This window comes from Zalophus californianus, chromosome 5, assembly GCF_009762305.2.
Source record: "Zalophus californianus isolate mZalCal1 chromosome 5, mZalCal1.pri.v2, whole genome shotgun sequence".
Classification (NCBI taxonomy): Eukaryota; Metazoa; Chordata; class Mammalia; order Carnivora; family Otariidae; genus Zalophus; species Zalophus californianus.
This window is the reverse complement of record NC_045599.1, coordinates 35,673,910-35,698,185: the sequence shown is the minus strand read 5'-3', so window position 1 is coordinate 35,698,185 and position 24,276 is coordinate 35,673,910. Positions and strand designations below refer to the sequence as shown.

Below are 24,276 nucleotides of genomic sequence, written 5' to 3'. Positions count from 1 at the left end.
TGAGGGCTGCACTCAAAAAAAGGAGTCACAAACAAGATACACACACATACACATACCTTTTGAGAGTTTAGACCAAGTGTACCCCTAAGATCAGGGTCCTTTGTGCAGTCACAGTGAATAGCTGATAGGAAAGTGACAGTCCCTTGCCCATAGGAGCAGTGAACTGGGGTTCAGAGGACAGACTTTAAATTCCGGATTCACCTGTAAACGTGGGAATGTCTCAAATCCTGCCCATCTCTAGGCAGAAGGCCTGCGCCTGCTGGCAGAGCAGGACACAGAAGGCCTGCATGTAGCCCACGCAGGTTTGTCTGCTGTGAATACTGCATCATGTTATGGCTGCACTGGGACTCTACCGTATGGGCCTATTCGGGCAGGGCACACTTGTTAGCGACATGGCTCTGGACAGCCTTCTGTGGACCCACGTCACCTCAGCTCTGCCAGGGCCTGACTGCTCCAGCTGCTGACAGGAGAGGCCGCTGGGCTGGCTGGCTGTGCACGTGGATATGCAAAGCACCCAAATGAAAGTTAATGGAGCAAAGGTTTAAGGACAGTGCTTTTGGGGCTCAGAGAACCATACAAGAGGACATGCGCTCAGCAGGCCACATACAGTTATGGGCTCACCCCAGCCCCTGCAGGCTCAGAAGGTCTGAGCGTGACCTGGGAATCCCCCAGGTGCTCTGTGAACTATTCCCCATTCTGTCTCCCCATGCCTAATTATTACCTCTGCAATGCTAAATGCAGGGGCTGGGTACACAGGGGGCTGCCCGCTCACATGGGGATGCACTCAAGGCTGTCCCCAGGAATCCATCTCTGCTCTGGCTTAGAGGCCGCTAAAGACAGCCAGGACTCAGAGGGTCAAGGTGCAGTACCTACTGCCCAGCCAAGAGCCAGGCCTGCTTTATAGGAGGGACGAATGTAAAAAGGTCACCGTGAACTATCAGAACATCAGGCTCTAAGATGGGCATAATGATGGCAATCATCATCATGATAATAATAACACTGAATGCTTAATGTGTTGAGTACTATCTTAAATACATGATGTGCACCATTGCAATTCTCCCTCACAACCCTCTTATCTTTATGTGACAGAGGACAGAACTGAGGCACAGAGAGGTTGTCACTGCTGGAGTTCACACAGAAGCAGGTGGTCGAGCCAGGACTTGCGCTTTGGTGGCCCGAATCTAGAGCTGAGGTACTCTAGTGCTAGGTGGGGGCCTTGGCTGCCCTGTATTTCTGGCTCTCAAGCAGGTGGCAGGTGTAACCTAGGCCAAAGTGGGGCACTCAGCCCTGAAGGGGAGCGCTTGGGCAACATGCACTCAGCCCTGCTCAGGAACTCTGCCACTACCCCAATGGAGGTCAAGAAGGCAGCCCCAGAAAATTTCCACTTCCTGAAATCAGGCAGCAGCTTTGGGTTTCTCCTTTGGTCAAAAAAGGGACCCTTTCACCCAAGGATCCGGAAAAATTAACCCCAAAGGAGAAAATCATCTGGCGAAAATCTCAGCTGTAACAGAGATTCTGGCTTTTCCCCAGAATCCTGATTTTTCTCTTAGGTAAATGGTAAGTTACGACAAATTATGCCATCAATACTCACTTTAAAAAATACTACCTTTTCCTTTTTTTTTTAGGGAGGAAGAACAAAAAACAAAAAACAACAAGAAAAAGGTACATCAAGTAAGACTAGTTCCCAGTTCTACAGTGCAGGTGCCACGAATCCATTTTCACACAGGATACTTGAGCAGGACAGCTGGGAGTGTGCAGGGGGATGGCCCTGAGGGAGTCTATTAACGGTCAGGGGGGAGGCCAAGCACCACCGCAGGGAGGCTCACTGACCCCAAGCTTGCCTAGTTGCCCTGCTAGCCTGGAAATAAGCCTCACCTGCTATGGAGAGTGAATGCCACTGAACCCAAGAGGAAAAAGAGGCACAGAACGTGTGCCTCAGTCTCCATCCTGAGCTGATCACTTGAAGGATCCCTGTTCTCTGCTCTGCTGTCTCCTATCCTCTGTCCAGCCCCCAGACTCTCAAAGCCACTGCCAAGTGCTTGGCAGAGCCCTGTCCAGGTACACAATCACTTTTCACGTCCAGTACTGCTCCATGAGGCTGAGTCTATCCAACCAAGTGAAGACTTCAGTACACTGTCCACTCTTGACAGAGCCTCCAGAAGTCTCGCTGCTACTCTCTTATTTTGGGCAAAGACCCCCACCCAACCCTGACCCCCCTCACTTCTTTTCAGTCTTATCCATCCAAGTGAGACTGTATTTTTTGTATTTTTTCTCCCTGCAGGAACTTTGAAAACTGCAGTTCTTTATTTGCTCTCCCACCCCTCCCAAATCTCTGCAAGGGGATGAGAAACTCACCATTGTCGAAGACCGTGCCTGCTGTGAACGAGAGTTCTGAGTCATGTTCAGCTTTGCAGGCATATAAGGCTTTTGCCTTCCGGAACGGTGTGCTGTGTGAAAATAGGAGTTTATTTAGCAGTATTTTTAAACCTTCTGAAAGCCCCAGATATTTAACCTCTCTTCTTCCCCTTCCCTGCAAGCCACCTAGTTGTCTCTTGCGGCAACAGCCTGACAAGGCAGCCAGATGGCAAAACATGAGGTGGAAAAGTTGCAAAGGTCACCAGAGAAAAATGAGAATTATTCAGAGAAAAGCCATAAGCCTGGAGAAACCACACTTCTTGTGGGGTCACCTTGTGCCATGTGAAACTCTGCCTAGGAGTTACGATACCTGAACAGTGGGAGGGCAGGCTGGGACCCACTTTTGGAGCAGGAGTAGTTTGGGAAAAGGGAGGTGGGGGCAGGAAAGAGCTTCCTAGTTGCTCCGGAGAGTACTCCCAACAGACCTTGTTGAAAACTGGCAATGCTCAGTGAGTCAAAAAGGAGAAATTCTAACAAAGCCATGTTTCGGCTCTAGGCCATGGGCCGACATTCGCTCTTCCAGATGTTACTTACTTCTCATTGGGCTGGTGGAGCAGGATTCCAGGGCTGGAACTCCCCGACCCCCAGGGTAGGGCAGGGAACAGACAAGTTGTGTGTGTGAGCACTTATGTGAATGTGTGTGGGGAGCGTGGGGAGGAAGAAGGGAGAGGGAACATGATGTATATATGTGCAACAAAATCATTTTTGAAAAGCTCTCAAAGTGACCCTAGTGTGCAACCAGGGCTAAGAACCACTGTTCTAGAGCAGGGGTTGGCAAACTCTTGCTGTAGGTGGCCTGGCAGTGAATATTCTAGGCTTTGTAGGCTATATGGTCTCTGTTACAGTTAGTCAGCTCTGCCTTGTGGCATAAAAACAGCCATAGACAACATGTAAATGATTTTGTATGGCTGTGTTCCATCAAAACTTTACTTAGAAAAAACAGGTGGTAGGCTGGACTTGACCCAAGGGTCACAGATTGCTAAGCCATGTTCTAAAGAGTAAATAATAAGAACCGGTAAATCCTATTACCTTCTATCAATTTTTGCTTTGATATCCAAATAGTTCCAAATGATCTATGGACTTCTCAAGGGTCATAAGACAAATAACATTTAACAGTCAAAAGTTGGCTCTTTATTTGCTAAGAGTAATCTCTTCTACTTCTGAGCCCTCTGAAGGAGCACATTTAGGGGCTCCAGGGCAGAATAACAAAAGAGCCAGTAGGTCCTCTGGGTTAAACAATTATTCCAGGGATATATTATTTACTTTAGCTTCATTTGACTAACAGAAAGCCTCCAGGAGCCAGTGATACTAAACGCCCTGTGGCACACTGATTTCTAGTGGCCAAATGAGATTTAGTTGAGGAAAGGCTGGTCTTAGGTAAGCCAAGACAAAATCAGAAGAGGAAGGGGTCTTGGGTCATTATGGAACTGTTATTTCTCAGAGTCACCAAATCCGGCTTCTTGTTGAGAAAGAGGAGCCATGGATGGATGGATGGATGGACACTTATACCGGGACCAGGCATCTAGAACGTCTAGTCTTGGCTCCATGAAAGATAGTTTAAAAGTTCTGTTGCAAACAATGATCACAATAAATGATTATCCAGAATTTGTTGCTGGGCATAGTTCACCATTCTTTCCTCTGGTCTTCTAGTGGCCAACAGATGATGGCCAGGTGGGAGAAAATTAGGAAAGTGGGAGAAAATGAGGTGGATCCACTGGGAATGAAGGAAAGAAGAGCCATCAGAATTCATGAGCTTTACGTGGAAAACAGCTCTTCTGGGGTAATTGTCATTAAAGTCAGAATAGAATTCTGCACCAGAGGCATATTCTGTGTTCCAACTAAACCAAGTCTGCATGTTGTCAGCAAGGGCCAAACATCCATTGTGCAACTTTCCATGGAGGGCAAAAAAGTTTGTTTTTGTTTTTGAGGGAGTGGGAGCCGAGAGGAGGAGCTGCCTGGCTGTAAAAAGTGATAAAATGGCCCAAACCCCATAATGGCAGGCAAGGAGAGCCTGGAAGGTGGAAGGAGAATCCATCTGACATTAGCCCTGATCACTGTCCTGTGAGGACAGGGCACAGCTAGTGGGTGGAGAGCGTAGACCAGGGATGAGAAAAATCAAACGCGAGGGTAAGATCATCTGAGGCAAGGCTCCTCCAGCTGCATTTTCATAGCGGTGACTTATTAACTTCATTAAATAAAGGGAATGGGACAAAATAGGCAAACCAGGGAAGCCAAGTGGGGTATCTGGCAGGAATCAAGTAGAGGAAATGGTCTCAGGTGCCGAAGTTTATCATTCAAGAGGAGTAAATTTTCCACTAATGTTAGGCTTTTGGAATTGAATCAAGTGACAATAAAATAACCCATTAAAAATAAAACAAAGATCAGGAAAGGGCCTTGCTTTTTTCTCGGATTAATAGGTGACTGACCATCTACAAGAGGGTCTTTTCCCCTGAGACCTCCTCCTACTCCTGTTCCCCAGGACCAGGGCCGACAAATAATGTTCAAGACACCAAGTTAAATTAGAATTTCAGATCAACGAGAAATGTTTTAATAGTAGAAGTAAGTCCCACATACTACATGGGACATACCTATAGTAAGAAAAAATCATTTGCCATTTATCTACTATTCAAATGTAACTGAATTTCTGTATTTTTATTTTATTTGCTAAACATTTGCTAAATCTGGTATCTCTATCAGGGGGGAAGTCTTATCTTTTTAAGTTTGTCAGCCCAACAGGTCCAGTGTCCTGTATTATATTAGCTCTCAAAAGCCCCAGCAGTTTGTTTTAGGTAGGGTTCCTACCAAAACAGATCCTGTTGGCACAGAGGTTGTGTTTGTAGACTTTGGCTCTGACTAAAAAAAATAAAACATCCCCACTAAGCATCCTTGGCTCTCTAGCTCCCCATTCTCTGCAGTACATCTCAACACTGGACACAGAGAGCCCGAGGTGCCTTCGGCTGCTCCTGAAACAGTGCCCTTCAGACCTCGGCTGGCCTTCAAGGGCATGAACAAGTTTGGAACCTTCTGCTGGTTCATTTTTAATTTTCGCCTCTGAGCATGGCACAAGGCCAGGAAAGCACTCAGAGGAGCTTCCCTCAAATGCCCTTGCAAACCTTGCAAAATGACAACCCACTCTCCGTCAGATGACACTACAGGGAGGTGGGGCCAGCTAGACTGGCAGGATGCAATAGCTTGATCATTCAAGCCCAACTGCCAGGGACCACTATGTAAAGGGAAGTTATGATTTAGGGGCTGGAAGCTTCTCTAGGGGTGACAGGAAAGGGAAGTGTGAGGGGAATATGCCTCTATGACCCTTCCTCTGCTGTGCTATCAAAGGCATCTTCCTTCCTGAGCTTGAACTAACTAACAAGCACTAAAAATGCTTGGAAGAGGGGAGAGGGAGTCATTTCCAGAGGAGACATTATGTAGAAGTTCACGGGACCATTTATTAGGTCTTACTAAGTATTTACTTTTAAAAGCTCTGCCAGGGGAAGGAAATCTGAAGCTTCACGCTCTGGAAGTGGATTTGGGGAAAAGGCCCCATTGGACCTGAACAATAGGTATGCCCCCACCTCTTGGCTACGTAACCCAACGGCAATTAGGGGATTTTAATCCTCTCTGTTGGCTAGGTCTGATGGGCTAGCTCCCAGCAGGGTCTCCATCTGTGCTCACCTCAGCACACATACTTAGCTCTGTGACAGCTGATTCCAAGCCCTAGTCTGTCTTTCCTATTTCAAAATGGCAGATTCCTAAAGTGTTGTGGAATAGCATCATCCAAATGGTGCTATTTTAATGATGGCCAGAGTAGGTAGTTCTGAATACCATGACCCCAAACCTACTAGGGTAGCAGATCCTATTGCCACCGTGCTCTGCCAATCGTGAAATACTTTGGGAGATGGAAAGGAGTAGCTAAAGAAAAAAAAAGCTAAAAAAAAAAAAGTAAATACCCTCAAAGCAGAGAATATGTTCAGCTTTTTACCTGAATGATTCTACCATCCTGAGTCCCCCAGCCCATTCTGTTCAAGGGACCAGTGTTTTGAAGATTTTACTTCCCTTTGTTCAGACTGAAGGAAACACATTCTGCTAATGACCAAGACTCTCCTACGAGTAGTGAGGCATATTGGAAGGTGACTGAAGTTTGCTCTGTTCAGGTCTTCATGGGGCAATGAGTGATCGAACCGCTCTGGTTAGATCCATGCCATATCTCGTGTCCTAGAAAGTTAACGTCTCCCAAAGCGCCCAGAATATGTCTAGGAAATAATGAGGAAATAACTTGAGTGTCAGAAAAATATGATCTTGAATTTTAACCCTATTCCCAGGGTGAGGATAAAAGAGTATATGGAAAAGCTACCTTTCCTACCTTCCAGTGCAAAGCTAGATAGAAAACCAGGAAGAGCAGGCCAGGCTCTGGGGCTGGGAGTGGCATGGAACCTTAGGTTTGGGGGCACCCATATGTTTGGAGGAAAGAGTGCTGAGTTAAGGACAAGAAGTCCTGAATTCTGGAGGGGCTCTCATCCAGTGGTGTGACTGGGCCGTCAACTCTGTGCCACAGTTTTCTTTCTCTATAAGATGGTTCAGGCCATTTCTCCTCTCATTCTCAGATGAGGATAGAATGCAATGATAGACTGGAAAGTACCTGGAGGAGAATAAACTAACATATACATCTGTATATATAAATAACATGGGTTTTCTTTTTTTTAAAGTGAGACTCAGTGTTATAAATTATTTAAGCCTCTCTGCTGGACCCATCCTTTGGGGAAAAAAAAATAGCTATGAGAAAAAGATGGATGAGAAAATACTGTAAAGGCTCCAAATGCTTATTATGCTTTATAACTGGGCTCTACGTTTTGGTTGTCTATAAGCAGAGACTAAATTTGAGAGAGACACAGGCTTAGGATCTACATAGTAGAGAGATTCTGCAGGGGATCTTTATTAATTAATTCTTTTCTTGGATTTACATAGCTTCTTTTCTCTAAAGAAGTACAAAGAATTAAGTCTAGACATCCTCAAACCAGAGGAGAGGAACTAGATCAACTCTGAGAAAGAGGTGCTGCTTATTCCCATGAGTGCTAAGGGTCCATGATGCATGGAGATCGGAGCACGCAGAGGGCAAGGAGGCAGCCATGACAATATAAAGAGAAAAAGCTTCACATCTCCATCCTTTATTCTGTTACATTCATCTCTCTCTCATGTCTCTGGTCTTAGCAACTAGGCGTCAGTGCTCACAGCCAATAGTCAAATAAATAAATAAATGCCCCACAAATAAATGCTGCCTGATGCTACCTGATAAAAATGAGGGAAGAAAAGGCCAGTACATGTCTCAGCACTGGTTCCCTCTGATATTATCTTATACCAAAGCACAGAGAAAGCTCCATAATTCAGAGAACGATCCAAACAGGGGCCTGTCCAGGTAGCACTCTTTCCCCAAACTCCAGGCATCATGGATTCATTCAGAAATTGGAGGAAGGGTTCAGAAAGGTGTGGAGAATGCCATGCTGGTTCATGCACACGGTCCCTCCTGGCTTCGGTCTCTTAGGCTGGAATCACAGGAGGGCAGAGGCTGGCCACCCCCACTGTCCCTGACCGGCTTTGGATAAAGAGGAACAGATTGGTCATCATCCGTGATTTTACCTGGAGTCTTCACGAACTGCTTCTTCTGGCCTGTCAAAAAGCAAGTGCAGGTTTGGATGGCGGGGAACAAAGTTGACGAGGAGGCTGAACACTGCATGAAGAGAGGACCAAGCCAATGAGAGAGCAACGGCAGCAACAGAAAACCAAACAAACCCTGCAACAGACCTGATGGGGGATGAGTCGCTGGACGTGGATGAGGTGGGCATAGGGCTGGATGGCGCCGAGAACATGGGCCAAGATGGCGAGAGGGGTGAAGTTGGGCTTGGATTCGGGGGGCTGCAAGACAGAACAACCAGAAAACTCGTCAGCACAGAGGGAAACCACAATGGGAGCACAAGGTTCATGGGAGGCCAAATGATGGGGAGCTGGAGCAGACGAGGAGCACTGAAACCCAGGCTGTGTCATCAGTGCCAAGTCACATTTCTCCAGACCAGATCTCAGTGACTTCCAAGTAGTGCCTGTTCTGCAATTCCTTGGAGTATTAAGGAGTCTCTTTGCCCTGCAGAACAGCTGCTTTCTAGGTCACAGGAGTTTCTTCGATGGTGTTCACTGTGTCCTTGCCCACTGGTGGAAGATGCCCTGGGCCCACATACATGAGCTTCCCCTCATTCCCTAGCACTAGCCCATGTGGGGCAGGGCTACCCTCTAAAAGGCCTTCAGCTTCCACTGCTGTGTTAGTGTTTTTAAAGTTGGGTCTCAGCAAAAATGACCATTTTTCTGGGCTGCACGGGCCATTCGGCCAGAAAACAACTTCCTGCTTACATTTTTAACTAAATGGGCTGTGTGCCATTGGAGACTCAGAGAAGCACTGCATTAGAAATACGATAGCGGAAGGAGGACGGGTCTGGACACACACCTCTCAGGAGAGGGCACACAATCACCGGCAGCACTGCGGTCCCTCTGAGGTTTGCTTTCCAGGCCTGCCCTTTCTCTTTTCATGGATTTTGGGCATTGTGATACTCTAAGAAAAAAACTCACAGGGAAGGCAATGAAAAAATGAGGAACTGAAAACTTCAATCTGTCATTTTGTTCTTTGATGTTAACTGATCAAAAGTTTGCAGAGGAAAGGTTAAAATTACTCATTAAAATACAGCTTGTGACTTTTAACTGGTCATGCTAGCCCTTTGACTTGTTTCTACAAATTACACAAACAAACATCCTAGCAACTCCATAAAATCACATAAATCACAGATAGTGCAAAGACCAATGACTGAGAAAATAATGTGGAAATCGCCCAGCCACAACACCACCACCTGCAGTCCTGAGCCTCAGCCGACTGCTGGAATGTTTGATCCAAGCACTTTATAGAGGTGAAAATGACAGCAATCCAATTCCAGTGCAACAGACTTTCTAAACATAGTGGGATTTAGCAAGAACACATAAATGTCCTATACAGTGGGCCATTCTCAATTCAGACATGACACCTCATAATGGTCCTAATTATCTATGGTTGTAACATACATTCTCATGGAAATATACAGTAAAAACCCATCACATGAGTTCACCAGAAATCCACAGACTAAATGAATGAAACACTTATTTAATGCCATTATGTGCATTATATTTCTAGAACATAAATTCTACAAGGGCAGGGATTTTTATCCATTTTGTTTACTGATCTATCTCCAATGCCTAAAATAGTGCCTGTAAGTATTCAAGAAATAATTGAGTGAGTAAATTAATAAATCTCATTTAACTTACCCAACAAGCCAAAGACACACAATATGATTCCTATTTCACAGATGTGGAAACTTGGGGCCCATTTGAGACTTGCCTATAAGTGACAGGGCCGAGGTTCAGACCCCGATCCCCTGGCCCTAAGCCCTGGGCTCTGGCCACTACCGTGTCCTGCCTCTAGGGTAGCAGGACTGGCTCTGTTCCTCTATGTTGTGCCAAGCTTCTTTATAGACCCAGCCATAGCACTAGAAGCCTTCTTAACCAGTGATTTATGAATCTCCTTTAGATGTCTGCCACATTTGCAAAGGAAAATGGGAATGTAGCAACAGACAGACTCAATAAGACTCAACACATTGTAAATTCCCCAATCCTGCCTCCAGTCTTCTCTCTGGTAGATTCGCATAGCAGATGGAATTCATATAATACAAGAAATTAAATTCAAAGAGTACGGCTTTTTTCTCTTTTTCTCAAATAATCCAGCAAAGACAAGCTACTGAGCACATAGTATGATCAAACACAATAAATGGAATACAACTTGGCATTTGCCAAGGTCCCTAACCTCAAGAGTTCCCAATGTATTTAACAAGATCGGACAGACCAAAAAACAACTATAACATAAGACAGTAAGATTTGGCAGCCGAGGGATAAGTTACTCTCTTATTAGCTGAATACATGCTCCCACTTGACTCTGTCTCGAGTCCTGGGAGAAAGTGCTGCCTCATTTTAACTGTGCAGTCCTCACTTTCTTCTGTAGCTGCAGTTGGTGAGCAAGACCTTGCTTTCTCAGGCCTCTCCCCACAACGCGTCCCTCTCGATATAGTAGGCAAGGCCTACCATGACTTCCAAACTGCAACGCAGCCCAGGAACCCAAGCTCTGACCAGGGACAATCTGCAAGTTCAAGAGAGCAAGCAGCTCAGGCCAAGAGGCCTGAACTCATCTGTTCCTCTGGTCAGTGGTCAGCACAGGACAATTAAAAAGTCCTTAGGACTTTTTATTTGTTTTCTTTTTTTCTTTTTAGTGGCTTTTATAAGTAGGAAACCCCTCTAGCTTCCTATCTCATTTGTATAAGAATTATGCCTTTGGTTAAAAAAAAAATAAAATAAAGGCATAGTTCGGGACATACTCTATGAACACAAATGTGGTTCTGAATGTTTTTTCACATCCTTGCATACCTAAGTGGGTCTTGACCAGTCGTACATGGCTGAAATTATCTGGGGGTGTGGCTGGAATTCTAGGGTATCTGAAACCATTATAAGAACTTACTCTTCAATCTCCATGTCACTTATTGTAGTACTGACTGTCATTTTTAATGACTAATAGAATTTCATTTGTTTGCTTGTGTTTTACTCATAGCAGTGACATTTATTTGCTATAAAATGACCACAATTTAAAATTTATGACTATTATATTTTAGTGTAGCAGTAAAATGCACACTCCACAGTACTTTGATTTTTTTAAACTACTGACAGAATTATGCTTTTTATTCATTTGTGCTCAGAATCATGTCATAAAACTCATGATCAACAATACTGTAGAACATTTTTATTTATTTAATGATGAATGTCTATAGCAAAAGAATGACAATAATATACAAATATTCCTCCAAGAAGCAAGGAGTACATTTTATTTTAGTTGTGTTACAACTCAGAGAACATGTAAATGGGAAATAAGATCACACGAATGATGCTAATGGCCCAAGACTGTATACTCTTTCATTCCCCTTCACTTCCAAAGTGTCTATAGCTTACTGAAAAATGACAACAGTAGACAAAAAAATCTCACCCTTAAAAAACCTAAAACAAAACACACAAACAATAAAAGGCCAGTTTTGCTACTGGCCCTGAAGCTTCTATCAAATTCTCACTTTTCTACTGAGGCCAAAGATAACAAATGACTGAGGTTAGGACAGGAGAAAATAATTTGGTAACTACAGTCTTAGCAGATGACCCCCTAAGGCCTCTCTACCATCCTCAGAGTCCAGTTGTGAGTATCTGAGCTGAATGCCCCAGCACATTTTTCACTCCTGGGATTCTGCCAGTGCCCCACCACCTTCCCCTCCCCCCCTTTAAGGCACAACTACAACAACAATAAGAGCTTAAACTTTAGCATGGAATGAACATTTGCTGGTCTAGTTTGGATTCAACTGGAAGGCTTATGTCAGCTTTAGTTTGCTGGTCCACAGTGTCCTCAAAAGGAGTCATACAGTCCCAGTCAGTCCTGTTGACATTCACTGGACAGTGAAGAAAGAATGGCTTAGGAAGATAAGGCTCAAAGGCCTGGCAGCATGTTGGGTTGTAGCCAACAGTTCAAATACAGTGTGTGGCATTATCATCAGCTTGACACCCTTCTGTGGTGACTCACTCGAATGATGGAATGTCTGGTGTACCAGCCAGGGCATGCCTCCTTTCCTATGGACAGGGCTGCCCCAGCAGTCTCCCAATCTCATCATGGATGTGGCAGACCCAGGGTAGTCTCTGCTCTGTGGTTATTAAAACCTGGTGCAAGGTGAGCAGTAAGCTGACCATTAAGAAGAAAGCTAACCTTTCAAGATTCTGATACTCAAAATTATAGATGGCCTTGTAGAAAATTGGAAAATACCAAAAAGCAAGAAAAAGCAATACAATCATAATTTATAACCACTGATAATCGCTGTTAATATCCTGGCATATCTTCTCATTTTGGGAGGAATAAAACTACATACATAGTAGCCTGTTCTTTTTTTTTTCCCCTTAATAAAGCATTTTCGAATGTCATTAAATAGCCTTTGCTATCACATTCTTAAAATGGTTATGGGGTATTTTATCATATGGTATATACCCTGATTTATGCAACCTTTCTCTTATTTTGTATATTCAGATTATTATGCCCTTCTAGCTATTATATAGTGGTGCAACTCGCATCCTTGTTGAGGATCACTGAATATATTTGTTTCCTTAGCATAAACTCCTGGAAGTTAAATAAGTGGGTCAAAGGCTAGGAGTCTTTTTTAAGGGTATTGATACAACCTAGCCAAAAGCTTTGCAGAAAGGTTATGCTGAACTGCATTCCCACCAACAATGCATGGGGGCTGTCCCTTCCCTCTCTCTGTCACTCTAGCAGCAGGAAGCATCATTTAAAAAAATTAGATTTTTTTTTTTTTTTTTTAGTTTAAAAAGGTTACCTTGGGCTCTCCTCTTTCCTAGCATTTCCAGTGAGATAAAAATGAATACAATTCCCTTCTCTTGTTCTGTTTCCATCTGGAAGCAATGTTAATTTTCCAAAGTGCATTCTGCCAAGAAGGTAGTATAGGGAAGGACACAAGCAGGTAGACAGAGAAGACAGTGTCAACCTGGAGAGTTAGAGCCCTGGTCAAATGGTGTGGCTGATCCAAGAGAAAGGGGGAGTGGCGGATGGCCAGCCTATTCCAGTACTCTTAAAGATAGGACTAACTAGGAGGGGTGAGGTACACAAGAGTGTCCAGACAGTCTTCTGCCAGGTATGTACTATGGAGAAGTGAAAAAATTGGCATTTGCTCCTCTCTGCCAGGCACTGGCCTGTGATCTATGGCCCAGGTTCCCAGTCATGTATGTCGGGCCTGGGCAAGGCCTGTGAGATCACTAGCCCAGGGCTGACCTTAATGTACCATCAGTCCTCTCTTCCCAGTTAGGTACGGAACAGGAAGGCGCTATTAAATCTAAGGCAGAATGCTTGTCTTGCCCCCGCTCCCCCCCTTTCCTCCTATAATGAGAGAGAAGAGAAAATTCCATGAAAACCAATACAATCTTATTTAATCTAATCCCAAATCAGTGAATTCTTCTTCCTTGGAAAATATCCCTTTATGTCTTGATTTAAGGCACCATTAAAAAAAAAAGAAGGGATATCAAACCTCAGCCAAGGAAAGAGGGCCAAAAGGAATACTGATAAACTGGATAGTCGTAAATCAGAGCAAATCACACACAAAATGATTTTAATTTGTTAAACAACTGACCACATATTCTTTACATGTGTCTGCTGAAGCTGTGACAACACAGAAATCCTATATATGTCCCAACCTTGTGGTTGTGAATTTTCAGTATGTGCTTCACAACCTAACAAGAGGAAAAACACACATGCCCCCGAGTTGTATCATTCTGTATTCTTTTGACTTTTACCAGTATGCATCGTATTTACAGATTCTTCCCCTCATCTAATATATTATCTAACATATCTTAACATACATTTTTACTCATCTAATATATTATCTATTTTAATGTGCATTTTAATCCTGACAATGGCAGAGTCCTGATTCTTATTTTAATGAGACAAAATGCTAAAATCCCCTTAAGGCCTTAGAAATTATTGGCAATCACTTTTAAAATAGTTTTTAAATAATTTGCTTTGAAAATAATTCAACTTATCTACAGTGTAGTAGTTCCATTTTCTGGCTTTCACAAAAATTTCTGAAGTGTAAATTTCAAACAAATTTTAAACTCAGATTGAGTGTGCTGGGAATGGCAAATAATTTCATGATTTAAACATAATTCAAAATCTTAGAATAGGGCATCTGTCATCCTTAAGGTTCTCCAAGTCAATAATTTGAAACTTCTCATGTATAATAATGCAGAAATGGGAGGTAGAAGGGAAAACTCTGGATTGGAAGTAAAGATGACTGGACAATGGTTCCAGTTCAATTGCTCAATGTGCAGGAAAACAAAAACAAAAACAAAAAACCTCAAAGGAAAGGACCAGCGAGGGTAGGAGGGCCAAATGCCTCCACTGTGCTTCATGGTGCACAATACTGAATGAGCAGAGTATTCTTTTCCGTTAAAACTGAGGGTAGCCCCTCAGGCTTTTTCAATACCCCACTCCAGGTACATGAGAATTGGTTCTTGGGTATTTACTCCCTCTCAACCGAAAAAATTTCACAATTTATGAAGTTATTTGTAAAGAAAGGTTGAAGCATTTTGGGTCACTACAGAGAATGCATATGGTCACACTTGCTGTTTTAAAAGATTTGAACGGTTGCGGAGAAATCGCCAAACTTCCTTACTATCTTAACTTGAGTGCAGTACAATTGTCATTCTCTATATACTGAAGACATCACAAAAACAAATGCAGTCACTATAATTTAAAAAGAGAAGGAAGCAACAGTGCTACCAGGTTTGATCTTCTACTGTCCTGAGGCATAACTTAAGGCCACCATTCTAATGCTAGGGATGCTTAAACATGATTCTTAAAATAAATCTGCAAGGAGGAAACTGTAATGACACCTCATGGAATTGAGAACGGGGGACTGGGTGCATAGGCATGGATTTAAATTTCATTTTTTAATTTTGTTTATACTGTCTCAATTTTTTTATCATGAGGCTATATTATTTTGTAATAGTAGAAAGGACTCTTCTATAAATGACACTAGGATAACTGGATATCTGCATGGTAAAAGTAACACTTGATCTGTCCTTCATATCATACCTAATATATAATTTCCAGGTGGATTACAGATCCAAATGCTAAAGGCAAACAATAAAGGTTTTAGAAGAGAGTAACTCCAGGAACTTGAGGTTGGAACATATCCAACAGAGCCTATAAAGCAGTAACCATAAGGAAAATACAGATATACCTGACTACATTAAAATTAAGAACTTTATTTATCAAAAGACAACATTAAAAGAGAGTAAAAAGGCAGCCTAAAACATATAGATAAACAAAGGGCTCATAACCAGACTCTACAAAGAACTCCTACTGATCAGTAAGAAACAGACAGACAACCAAGGGGGAGATGCGCAAGCAACTTGAACAGGGACTTAAGAAGAGAAAATGCGGGGCGCCTGGGTGGCTCAGTTGATTAAGCGCCTGTCTTTGGCTCAGGTCATGATCCCAGAGTCCTGGGATCAAGTCCCACATCAGGCTCCTTGCTCAGCAGGGAGCCTGTTTCTCCCTCTGCCTGCCGTTCCCCCTGCTTGTGTGTGCGCTTGTGCTCTCTCTCTGACAAATAAATAAATAAAGTCTTTAAAAAAAGAGAGAGAAAATGCAAAAGAAAAAGTGCTTAACCTTGCTGTAATACAGGAAATGTAGATTAAAACCATAATGGGGTAGTTCTGCACACATACCAGAGTGACTAAACAGCTAACATCAAAATGCTGAAAATACCAAGTGGTTACAAGATGTGGAAAGTCAGAACTCTACTACTTTGCTGGAGGAGGGTTGGAAACTGCCACACCTGCTTTGGACAGTTTGGCTTCATCTGGCAAAGGTGAAGAGATCATCCTCTATGATCCAGCAGTTCCATTCCCAGACATACACCCTCCAGCATGGTGCGTACGTGTGCCTCAGAAGAGAAGCATAAGAATGTGCACAGCAAATTATTTGTAAAAGCAAAAACAAGAAACCCAGAAGTTCAGCAAAAGAAGAATGGGGAACTAATTTTAGTATATTAATACAATAGTACACTCTGCCATAATGAAAATTAAACTAATGACTAATTTTAACAAATCAATGAAGGACTCTGAAAACCACTGAACAAAGGAAGCCAGACATAATAAAACAAAATATTGTATGTTAGGGATGCATACAGGTGATCCTTATTATTTGCAGATTCTGTGTTCGTGAATTCATTTACTTACCACAATGTATTTGAAACCTCAGAATCAATAATCATGGTGCTTTCACGGTCATTTGTGGACACCCACAAAGCAACTAAACACCTGAGTCACTCTGAAGCACCCAATATGCACAATGCCACCTGAGGTGGAAATAAGCGATGCTCCAGCCTTCTTGTTTCCATTCTCTAGAGTTTCTGAGTACAAGAAGGCTGTGATGTGCCTTACGGAGGAAATGTGTTGAGTAAGATTTGTTCAGGCATGACTTACTGTGCTGTTGGTCGTGCGTTCAATGGTAATGAATCAACAACATTAAATACAGTATACAGATCAGTTGACAAAAATGTGGCAAAACCAGAGGCTCACAGGAACCTAACCCTGTGCTTTCCCTAGGAACAGTGGTTCAGTATTTGTTAATTCAGTATTTGTATTGACTTTACTGAACATAACTACTGGACGTAACAATGAACTGTATTTAGGAGACAAAAACACAAATAAAAACATGGAAGTGATTATTGTAAACATCCGATTAGTGATTCCTTTTGTTGGGGGGGAGAAGACTAAGAGAGGGAAAGAGAAAGCAAGAGATGGAGACACTTCTGGGGTCTTGGCAGGGTTGTACTTCTTAACCTGGGTGTGATTAGGTGGGTGTTTGCTAAATGATAATTTGTTAAACTGTACATTCGTATTTCATGCACTTTTCTATAATAAAAAAACATGTGCAAACCTATCTTAAAACATACCTATAGACAGTAAGTATATCAACATAGTAACGCCATTCTCTGGATGATGACATTAAAAGTAATTTTTATTTTGTATGCTTTGAAACTATTTTCCACATTTCCTATAGTTAATCTGTTACATTTATAACCAAAAAATAAATGTCACTAGTAAAAACCATCTCCCTAATCATACAAATGGCTACTTTTATTCTCTGGAGGAGGGATGTTTAATAGAGGCAAAATAACAGTTCCATCTTTCTTGCACCAATCTGTGGTTTGGGTTGCATAATACAGTTGGCAGCTCCCAACTGTTCATGCTGTTTCTCTTCTTTTTTCAGTCAAATACAATCAACAAATATTTACTGAGCACCTTCCATATACAAGAACTAATTTTTCCATCCTGCTCTCCTCACTGAGAAATGATATTGGCTCCTTGAGAGACATTTTTATTTTGGTAAAGTTATCACAGTAAATCAATGGTGTCTTCCTTTCATCCGAGCATGGGGAAATCAAATAGGACATCTCCAATGTCACATTCGAGTAAGTAAGCTGGACAACATGTTAACAACAAGGGCTGAAAGTCATTGGCCATCTGGCGTACTTTTCTATAAGGTCTGCTTGCAGGGAATATTTCCTGTTTGGACAAGGGGGAGGAAAAGGAGGGAGGAGGATTTACTAAGAATCTCAATGTCCACTGCTGAAAACAAAGGAGTATCTAAAATTAGCAGTGGTGGCCCAGGACACTTCAGCTTAAAAGTAAACCCTGGGGAAAGGAGATTCCCTGAATAAGAAGGCTGAAATATTTCACTATGTTCAGAACTCGCAGCAATAGAAAAAGCACTTCTCCTAAGGATAATATTCAGGACGATTAAGTTAAACTCCTGCAAGCCTACAAATCTTGGTCCGGATACCATGAAAGGCATGAGGCAGAGAGATAAGCAGAGATGAACTTTGGTGAAAAGGCCAATAGTCTCTGACTCTCTTTTTCTCCTCCTAAGCAAATAGCTGACTTCCCTCTAATTCTAGTGTTTATTCAATAGTCTAAACATGCGGAAAATTATTTCTGATTTGATTTCAACCCACTCAAAGTAGAGAAGACTCTACTCCATTTATTACTTTCTATGACTGGCCTTGCTCTTTCAGTGTGACCATGCACAAAACGTGCATCTTCCCCTGGACCATGCTCCATTCCTACAAAGGCTGGCTCAGGCTGCACGATGAAGGAATGCAATCTCACTAGACTTCACGGTGATTTTTGCCCCTTGTTCATTTGGTTCTGAGTTGCTTATTGACTTGACTGGAAAAAGCTTTAAATGATTTTCCAGCAAAGTCACCCTTTCCAGTGGAAAAAAAGAGTTTTAACATCTGTGCATAAAAATGAACTGAAGGAAAATGATTTCTATATTCTGCTCTAGTTCTTACATTCTAAAACCAAAAACGCACTGAGAAGTCAAAGAAAATAGACACAGCAAAACACCATTATTTCTAATCTTACAAAATTATATATATATATGTATATATATATATATATTTTCAAATATGAGGCAGATAGAAATTACTCTGGACAATCTTTGGCAAATTTACAATGTAAACAAGATGTTCAGCATAGATACTCAAAAGGACCGTTCTTGGTGATCATCTCAAAGTGCAAATCTGATCCTGTCTATTCTCTGCTTAGAACACTTCAGTGTTTCCCCTTTTCTCCGAGGGTGAAGACCAAGGTCATCTTACCTAGACTACTCGAAGAATCTCTAGCCTGGTCTCTTTACCTTTTTACCATTCCAATCCATCGTACTGCATGTTGTCACTACATGAACCTCTTAAACACACAGCTCAAATTTTGAATGAATAGCAATTTCCTTCTTATAAACTTCCGACGACCTACTGCACAAAGAATAAATTCTTTACCCTGGGAGAGTGAAAGATGTAGTTACAGAGTTTATTCCTGGCCACCAGTTTTCCCACCTCCCTTCTTCTGCTCCACCTCAAGTGATACAGGTGGAGTCAGTGTCCCTCGGATTTCATTAAAGGGGCAGGCATGTGATCCTGGCTGGCTAGCCTGAAGGCCCCTTTCCTCTGGCCACGGAGACTGGGTCAAGGATGGACACTCAACTGATCAAAGTTCCTCCTTGTCTTCTAACATATGAATGCTTTTCTGGAAGCAAAAGCTATTGGCTTAGTGTGATCAGAGATCTTTTTTCCCATTACATGGCAAACATCTGTCTGCAAATGAAGTTAAAAAAAAAAAGAGGGAAGAAGAGCCAAGTAAAATAATAATTTGGGTTCCTGGGTCCAATTGTGCTCGAGGTTAGATTCACCCTGAGATTTCCCAAAATTGTAAGTTTAGAACTCCCACTTTTTCCTTAGACTAGTTGGGTTTCTGTCATTTGAAGGTCCTTCACAATACAGCCCCAATTGCTCTTCATAATCCACCTTACTTGCTTTCACACCCTTGGGGATTTCCAGGTCAGCAAGCTTTTTCTTAAAGTAAATATTGTAGACTCCCTGGACCAAGAGGCAAAATTGAGGGTATTAGGTAGTACTTATATAACCATTTAATATAAACAGTTGAACAATGTAAAAACCATTCTTATCTCATGAGCCATAAAACAAAAACAAAACCAAAACCAACAGGCAGCTGGCTGGATGTGGCCCAGGGGCCTTAGTTTTCCAACCAGTGTTCTAGCCAAATGGGTTTATTTGTGCCACGGGGGTACTTTCAGCTTCCCATCACCATGTTCTTTGCTGGTGCTGTTTTTCCACCTAGAATGTCTCTTCCCTTGCCCCTAATCAATGCCCATCCACCAGTCAAAGCCCATTTTCAGCGTGAACTCCGACATGAGGCTTCTCTAGTTACCACAGTAAGTTCTGTACTTCTCCTCTGAATCCTCAAGAACTAGCCTTTCCCTTCTGGTCTTGACTCTACTTCGTACTGCAGTTATGCTACTCCTCTTACATCTCTTGTACACTATGAATGCTTCCTATGTTTTTTTGGAATTGACGATATATAAAGGCTTCATTAAAAAAAAAAAAAAAAAAAAAAAAAAAGACCCCACAGGATCAAAGTCAATAGGGAAAGGAAAGGAAACAGGGTTCTACTAGAAGCCAAGCATAAGGCCCTGGTAGGCAGGGCAGCCAGACCTTCCTGAGTCAGAATGATCTGATATCATAAAATGTAACCAGCTCTCAGTCTAGTGCCCTTATGATGGCTCCGCATACAGCCCCTTGTTCACTTGCCTCAGATAGCAGTGCCTGACAAGTACTACAGAAGGGGCATTTCAAACCTTCTGTTTCTGGCAGGGAGGGTGACAGGCACCCCGGCCTGTACTCTGATGGACTCCTGTGTTTCCATATTCAGTTTTGGTCACTCGTTGGCATTGTTCTTCCTCCTGACTACTGGGTAGTGCTACCCAACCCCAGTCATTTGCCCCAGCCTCCTAGCTTTGGCTGTGTATTATGTGTATTTTTAATACATAATATCCTAATATTTTTCTAAGTTGATCCCCCTAATAAAGCAGAAACATCTGCTTATTCCCTTCTAAATGATAAAAACTGGTTATTATTAAAATGAAGAAAAAAGGTCATCTAGGCACTATTTAAAACATTCAGGTACCTCAGTGCCATAAGGCTCAAATTTTGGAAATTTCTGTTCTTGGCTATCTTTTTCTTTCCTCTTGTAGAAGTATAGCATTTATTTTTCTAAGACCTATTTAGTTATTCTAAAGAGCGAAATTAATGAATAAAAAGCTTATATGTCCATTCCAGGCAAGGATTTGATGGTTATTTAACATTTCTGCCTCTTAATTCTGGTATCATTTGTCAATACTATCATCATCATCATCATCATCATCACGTCAACATTGACTCATTGTGTTTACTATTCTTGGCAGAAGAGGATATTAAAAAAGTTTTATTGAGGTGCAATTTACATACTATCCAGGTCACATATTTGAAGTGTACACCACTGATAGAGTTGTATAGTCATCACCTATAATCCAGTTTTATGATGTTTCTATCAGCCCCCAAAGGTCCTTCCAGCCACTTGCAATGAAACCCTGCTCACATTATGAGCCATAGGCAACCACTGATCTACCGTCTCTAGAGATTTGCCTTTTCTGAACATTTCACAAAAATGGAATCATGCAACGTGTCATCTTTTGTGTTTGGCTTACTTCCCTGTTTTCACATTTTCATAGCGGGCTAAGAGCTTTCAAAGGAAAGGTGAAAATGATGATGGTAATAAATGGTGAGTTCTAATTTATATTAAATACTTACTATGTATCAGTCATTCTGCCAATCTTTTCAGAGGCATCTTCTTAACTCTTCCAAACAACCTCAGGGATAGATACTATTATTCCCATTTTTCAGGTGAGAAAACAGAAGATCATGAAGTTTAAGCATCTTTGCTGCCTAAGGCCAAGTGGTTAGTGGATGATGAGGAGCTGGGATTTGAAACTGGCCCTAACTCTAAGCCACTAAACCATCTGCCTTCTCTTTAAAAAAGAAACTCTTAAAATCAAACCAGCTGAGATTTTTCATTTAAAAATATGAGTTTTCAACTCACAGGAGAAGGCAATGTATAGTTTAAAGTGCTGGGGAAAAAACCCTGTGAGGGCACCTAGAAGGGAAGGTTCACTATGGTGAACGTTCTTAGCACATTCAGCCTCCATGGGGCACAGAATCTCCCTGGTGCATGCCAGACACATCGCACCTGCTGCTCAGGTAAGCTGGAAGTGCCCTGCTCCTTGCAGCATTGTTCATCATATGTGCTCTTGCCCTCAATCTACTAAGCCTTTTTGCTTTATTTAGAAAGCATGTGTTGGAAGACATGAAAAATAATATATGTAAGGCTGTTTATGAGCAAGTTTCCTCAAAAAACCTCAGAAGCTGGTCCATTTGTGCCATCTGTTATAAGAGAAACTAGAAACCACCTGTCTGTCTGCTTGAGCTCTGCTCTTATCAAGGAAGTTGTAATTACCTCTTTGGTGAAGGATTTGAATCATTACAGTAAATCCCTTATTCAGCACATATTGTATTAGGAAGGCATTCTGACCCTAAAAACTAGGGCTTTTCTCTTCTTCTCCTACAAAGATGCAATAAAACCTCAGCTATTTGGAGCCTAGCAAGTGAACTATGCCTTAGCCTTCCTTGTCACTCAACAATAAATACTGAACAAATATTTACTGCACACCTACTACATGGCAGGTGCTGTTGCAAGCACTGGGAACACAGCAGAAAACAAGCGGAGTGAGGCTTCTACTCTCAAACACGGCCTCCTGCAAGGCAGGCCATGAGAACACAGGCTGTGTGGGGAAAAAATATCGAAGCTTCTATTTGCATTTTTTATCCGATCCTTGTAAGATTTGTATTTTATATATATCTTCTGATGCATGTAATATAATAATTAGTAAGGTAGGTATGTAATTTATAAGTAAATAAAAATAACAAATACATATTGGAGATACGTGCCCCCAATATTTTTTCTGAGTATATTTTGATTGTTTTAGTGACCAAAATAGTTCCTGGGAAACAGTGTTACCTATGTGTGTAACAGACAACAAGTAAACAACCAAATACGACATTTTAGCTGGAATGAAGAGCTATGAAGAAAACAGGAATGAGGACAGGGTGAAAGTGAGCTCCCGAGTAGGACAGGGTGGGTGGGGATGATTCGGATTCTGTGTGGACAGGCCACTGCTGTCAGGACTCACATCTGAGTGGAGGCTCCGCAGAGCAGAGCATTCAGGCCTCATTCTCTTCAACACCTGGGCTTCTTTTCATTTTAACCATCTGGGATTAAAACAAAAACCAAGCCCCATTTCTTCCTATGTGCCCTGACAGTCTCTTTGCCTGATAGTAGGTTTTTCCCAGAACACTATGTAAACTTAATGGAAAGGGGGCTATTTTGAAAGAGAGGACTATCGAAAGAAGATCAGTAATAAATGCTGGCTGGGGCTGTAGCAGTTCCCAGTAGTGGCTGGTAACAGCAAAACATACTTTTCCTGCAAGAAATTGTTTCCTGGTACAGCTAGAAAGTCATTCTGTTTGGGGAAACGAATGTTCCCCCTTTCAACGAAGTCTCCATGTGGCTTACTCCTTTTTGGAAGAAAGGAATTATATAACTCCCAAACAAACCAACAGCCTGGACACTTCCCTTCTGTGCGAGCTGCCACGTCTCTGGGTTGCTACAGGACCAAGCACCTGATGAGATACTCCAGTTACCGTATCTCCTTCATTCAGGTCCCTCTGACTTTCACCATCTGAGGTGTAATACTTCTGGAGATGTAACCATTTTTTGTCAGTATATTTATATTAATTCACTTACAAAGTTATTTCTGGTGATAGTATTACAAGCCCATTCAGTTCCCTTTGGAAATGATCAGTCTATGCTTTCAAATACACCCACCTGAAACGTGAAGGCAAACCTTCCACGATGCCTGCGCCATATCCCTCTCACTCTTCCTTCCTATCGTCACCCAGGGTTTTAGAGACAAAATGACACTTTGCATATACTTAAATTTTGTCATTCTCCCAGAGAACTATGGAAAAGAGAATCCTCTCAAGAAAACCGAAGGAAGAACACTGCAAATCACAATTTAGCATATTATAAAATGAAAAGAAATACAATGTATTTTCCAAAATGAAAAGCGTTCGCATCATCAAGTCAATGAATGAGTCAGGCTGGGTTGGGTCATAAAAATCACGCTGTTCCAGTTCCCCCCAACCTCAGCCCTGTGATTGTGATAAGCAAGCAGAGATGGGAACCACTGATTCTTGGTTTCTACATTGTTCCATGTCAGCTTTGGAAATTACCGGGAAATGTGACTTACTCGCATGGATTTTATTATATTTGGCCCCGCAACTGTGTACGCTCATCTACTATATTAACAAACTCTCAGTGTCCATCTGTGATTTTATCCCAAGAACTGAAGCGTTCTGAGAAGAGAGGGACTGGAAATCTGGAGTAGTTTGGGAAAATTTCCATGGGGTTGTGGTGTTCCCATTTTCCACTGTGGGGTTTAAAATTAGGCAGCTGTGGTCATCTTGTATCTGGGAAAAGAGAATCACTGTCAAGGGCATAATGAACCCCGACTCTATGCCAAGACAAGGTGCAGCAACAGGACAAAGTCTGGCTCCTAAACTAACAGCTCCCACTGATAGAGTACTTCCAACACGCTAGGCTCTGGGCTGAGCACTTTTCGTCACTGACTCCTCCAGATAACCCTGCGAGGGCTGCCCTGATCTTGCTGAGGGGTAAGCTGAAAGATGGAGA

The 24,276-nt window shown here is 42.3% G+C and overlaps 1 protein-coding gene across 10 annotated transcripts in view; it reads right to left on the bottom strand.

Moving 5' to 3' along the window:
- The window catches only part of ARHGAP26 (Rho GTPase activating protein 26), a 449,937-nt gene that overhangs the window by 15,675 nt on the left and 409,986 nt on the right, over positions 1 to 24,276 (bottom strand). For 4 of the 10 annotated variants that reach the window (XM_035727446.1, XM_035727450.1, XM_035727448.1 and 1 more), the window contains exons 21-23: positions 8,903 to 9,019; positions 8,212 to 8,322; positions 2,356 to 2,447 (exon numbers count right to left, since the gene is read on the bottom strand). In XM_035727446.1, coding sequence (XP_035583339.1) covers positions 2,356 to 2,447; positions 8,212 to 8,322; positions 8,903 to 9,019 — 320 coding nt within the window. Of the gene's footprint in view, positions 1 to 2,355; positions 2,448 to 8,046; positions 8,323 to 8,902; positions 9,020 to 24,276 lie in introns of all 10 variants that reach the window. The other 6 variants (XM_035727451.1, XM_035727452.1, XM_035727453.1 and 3 more) reach the window with 4 other exon arrangements.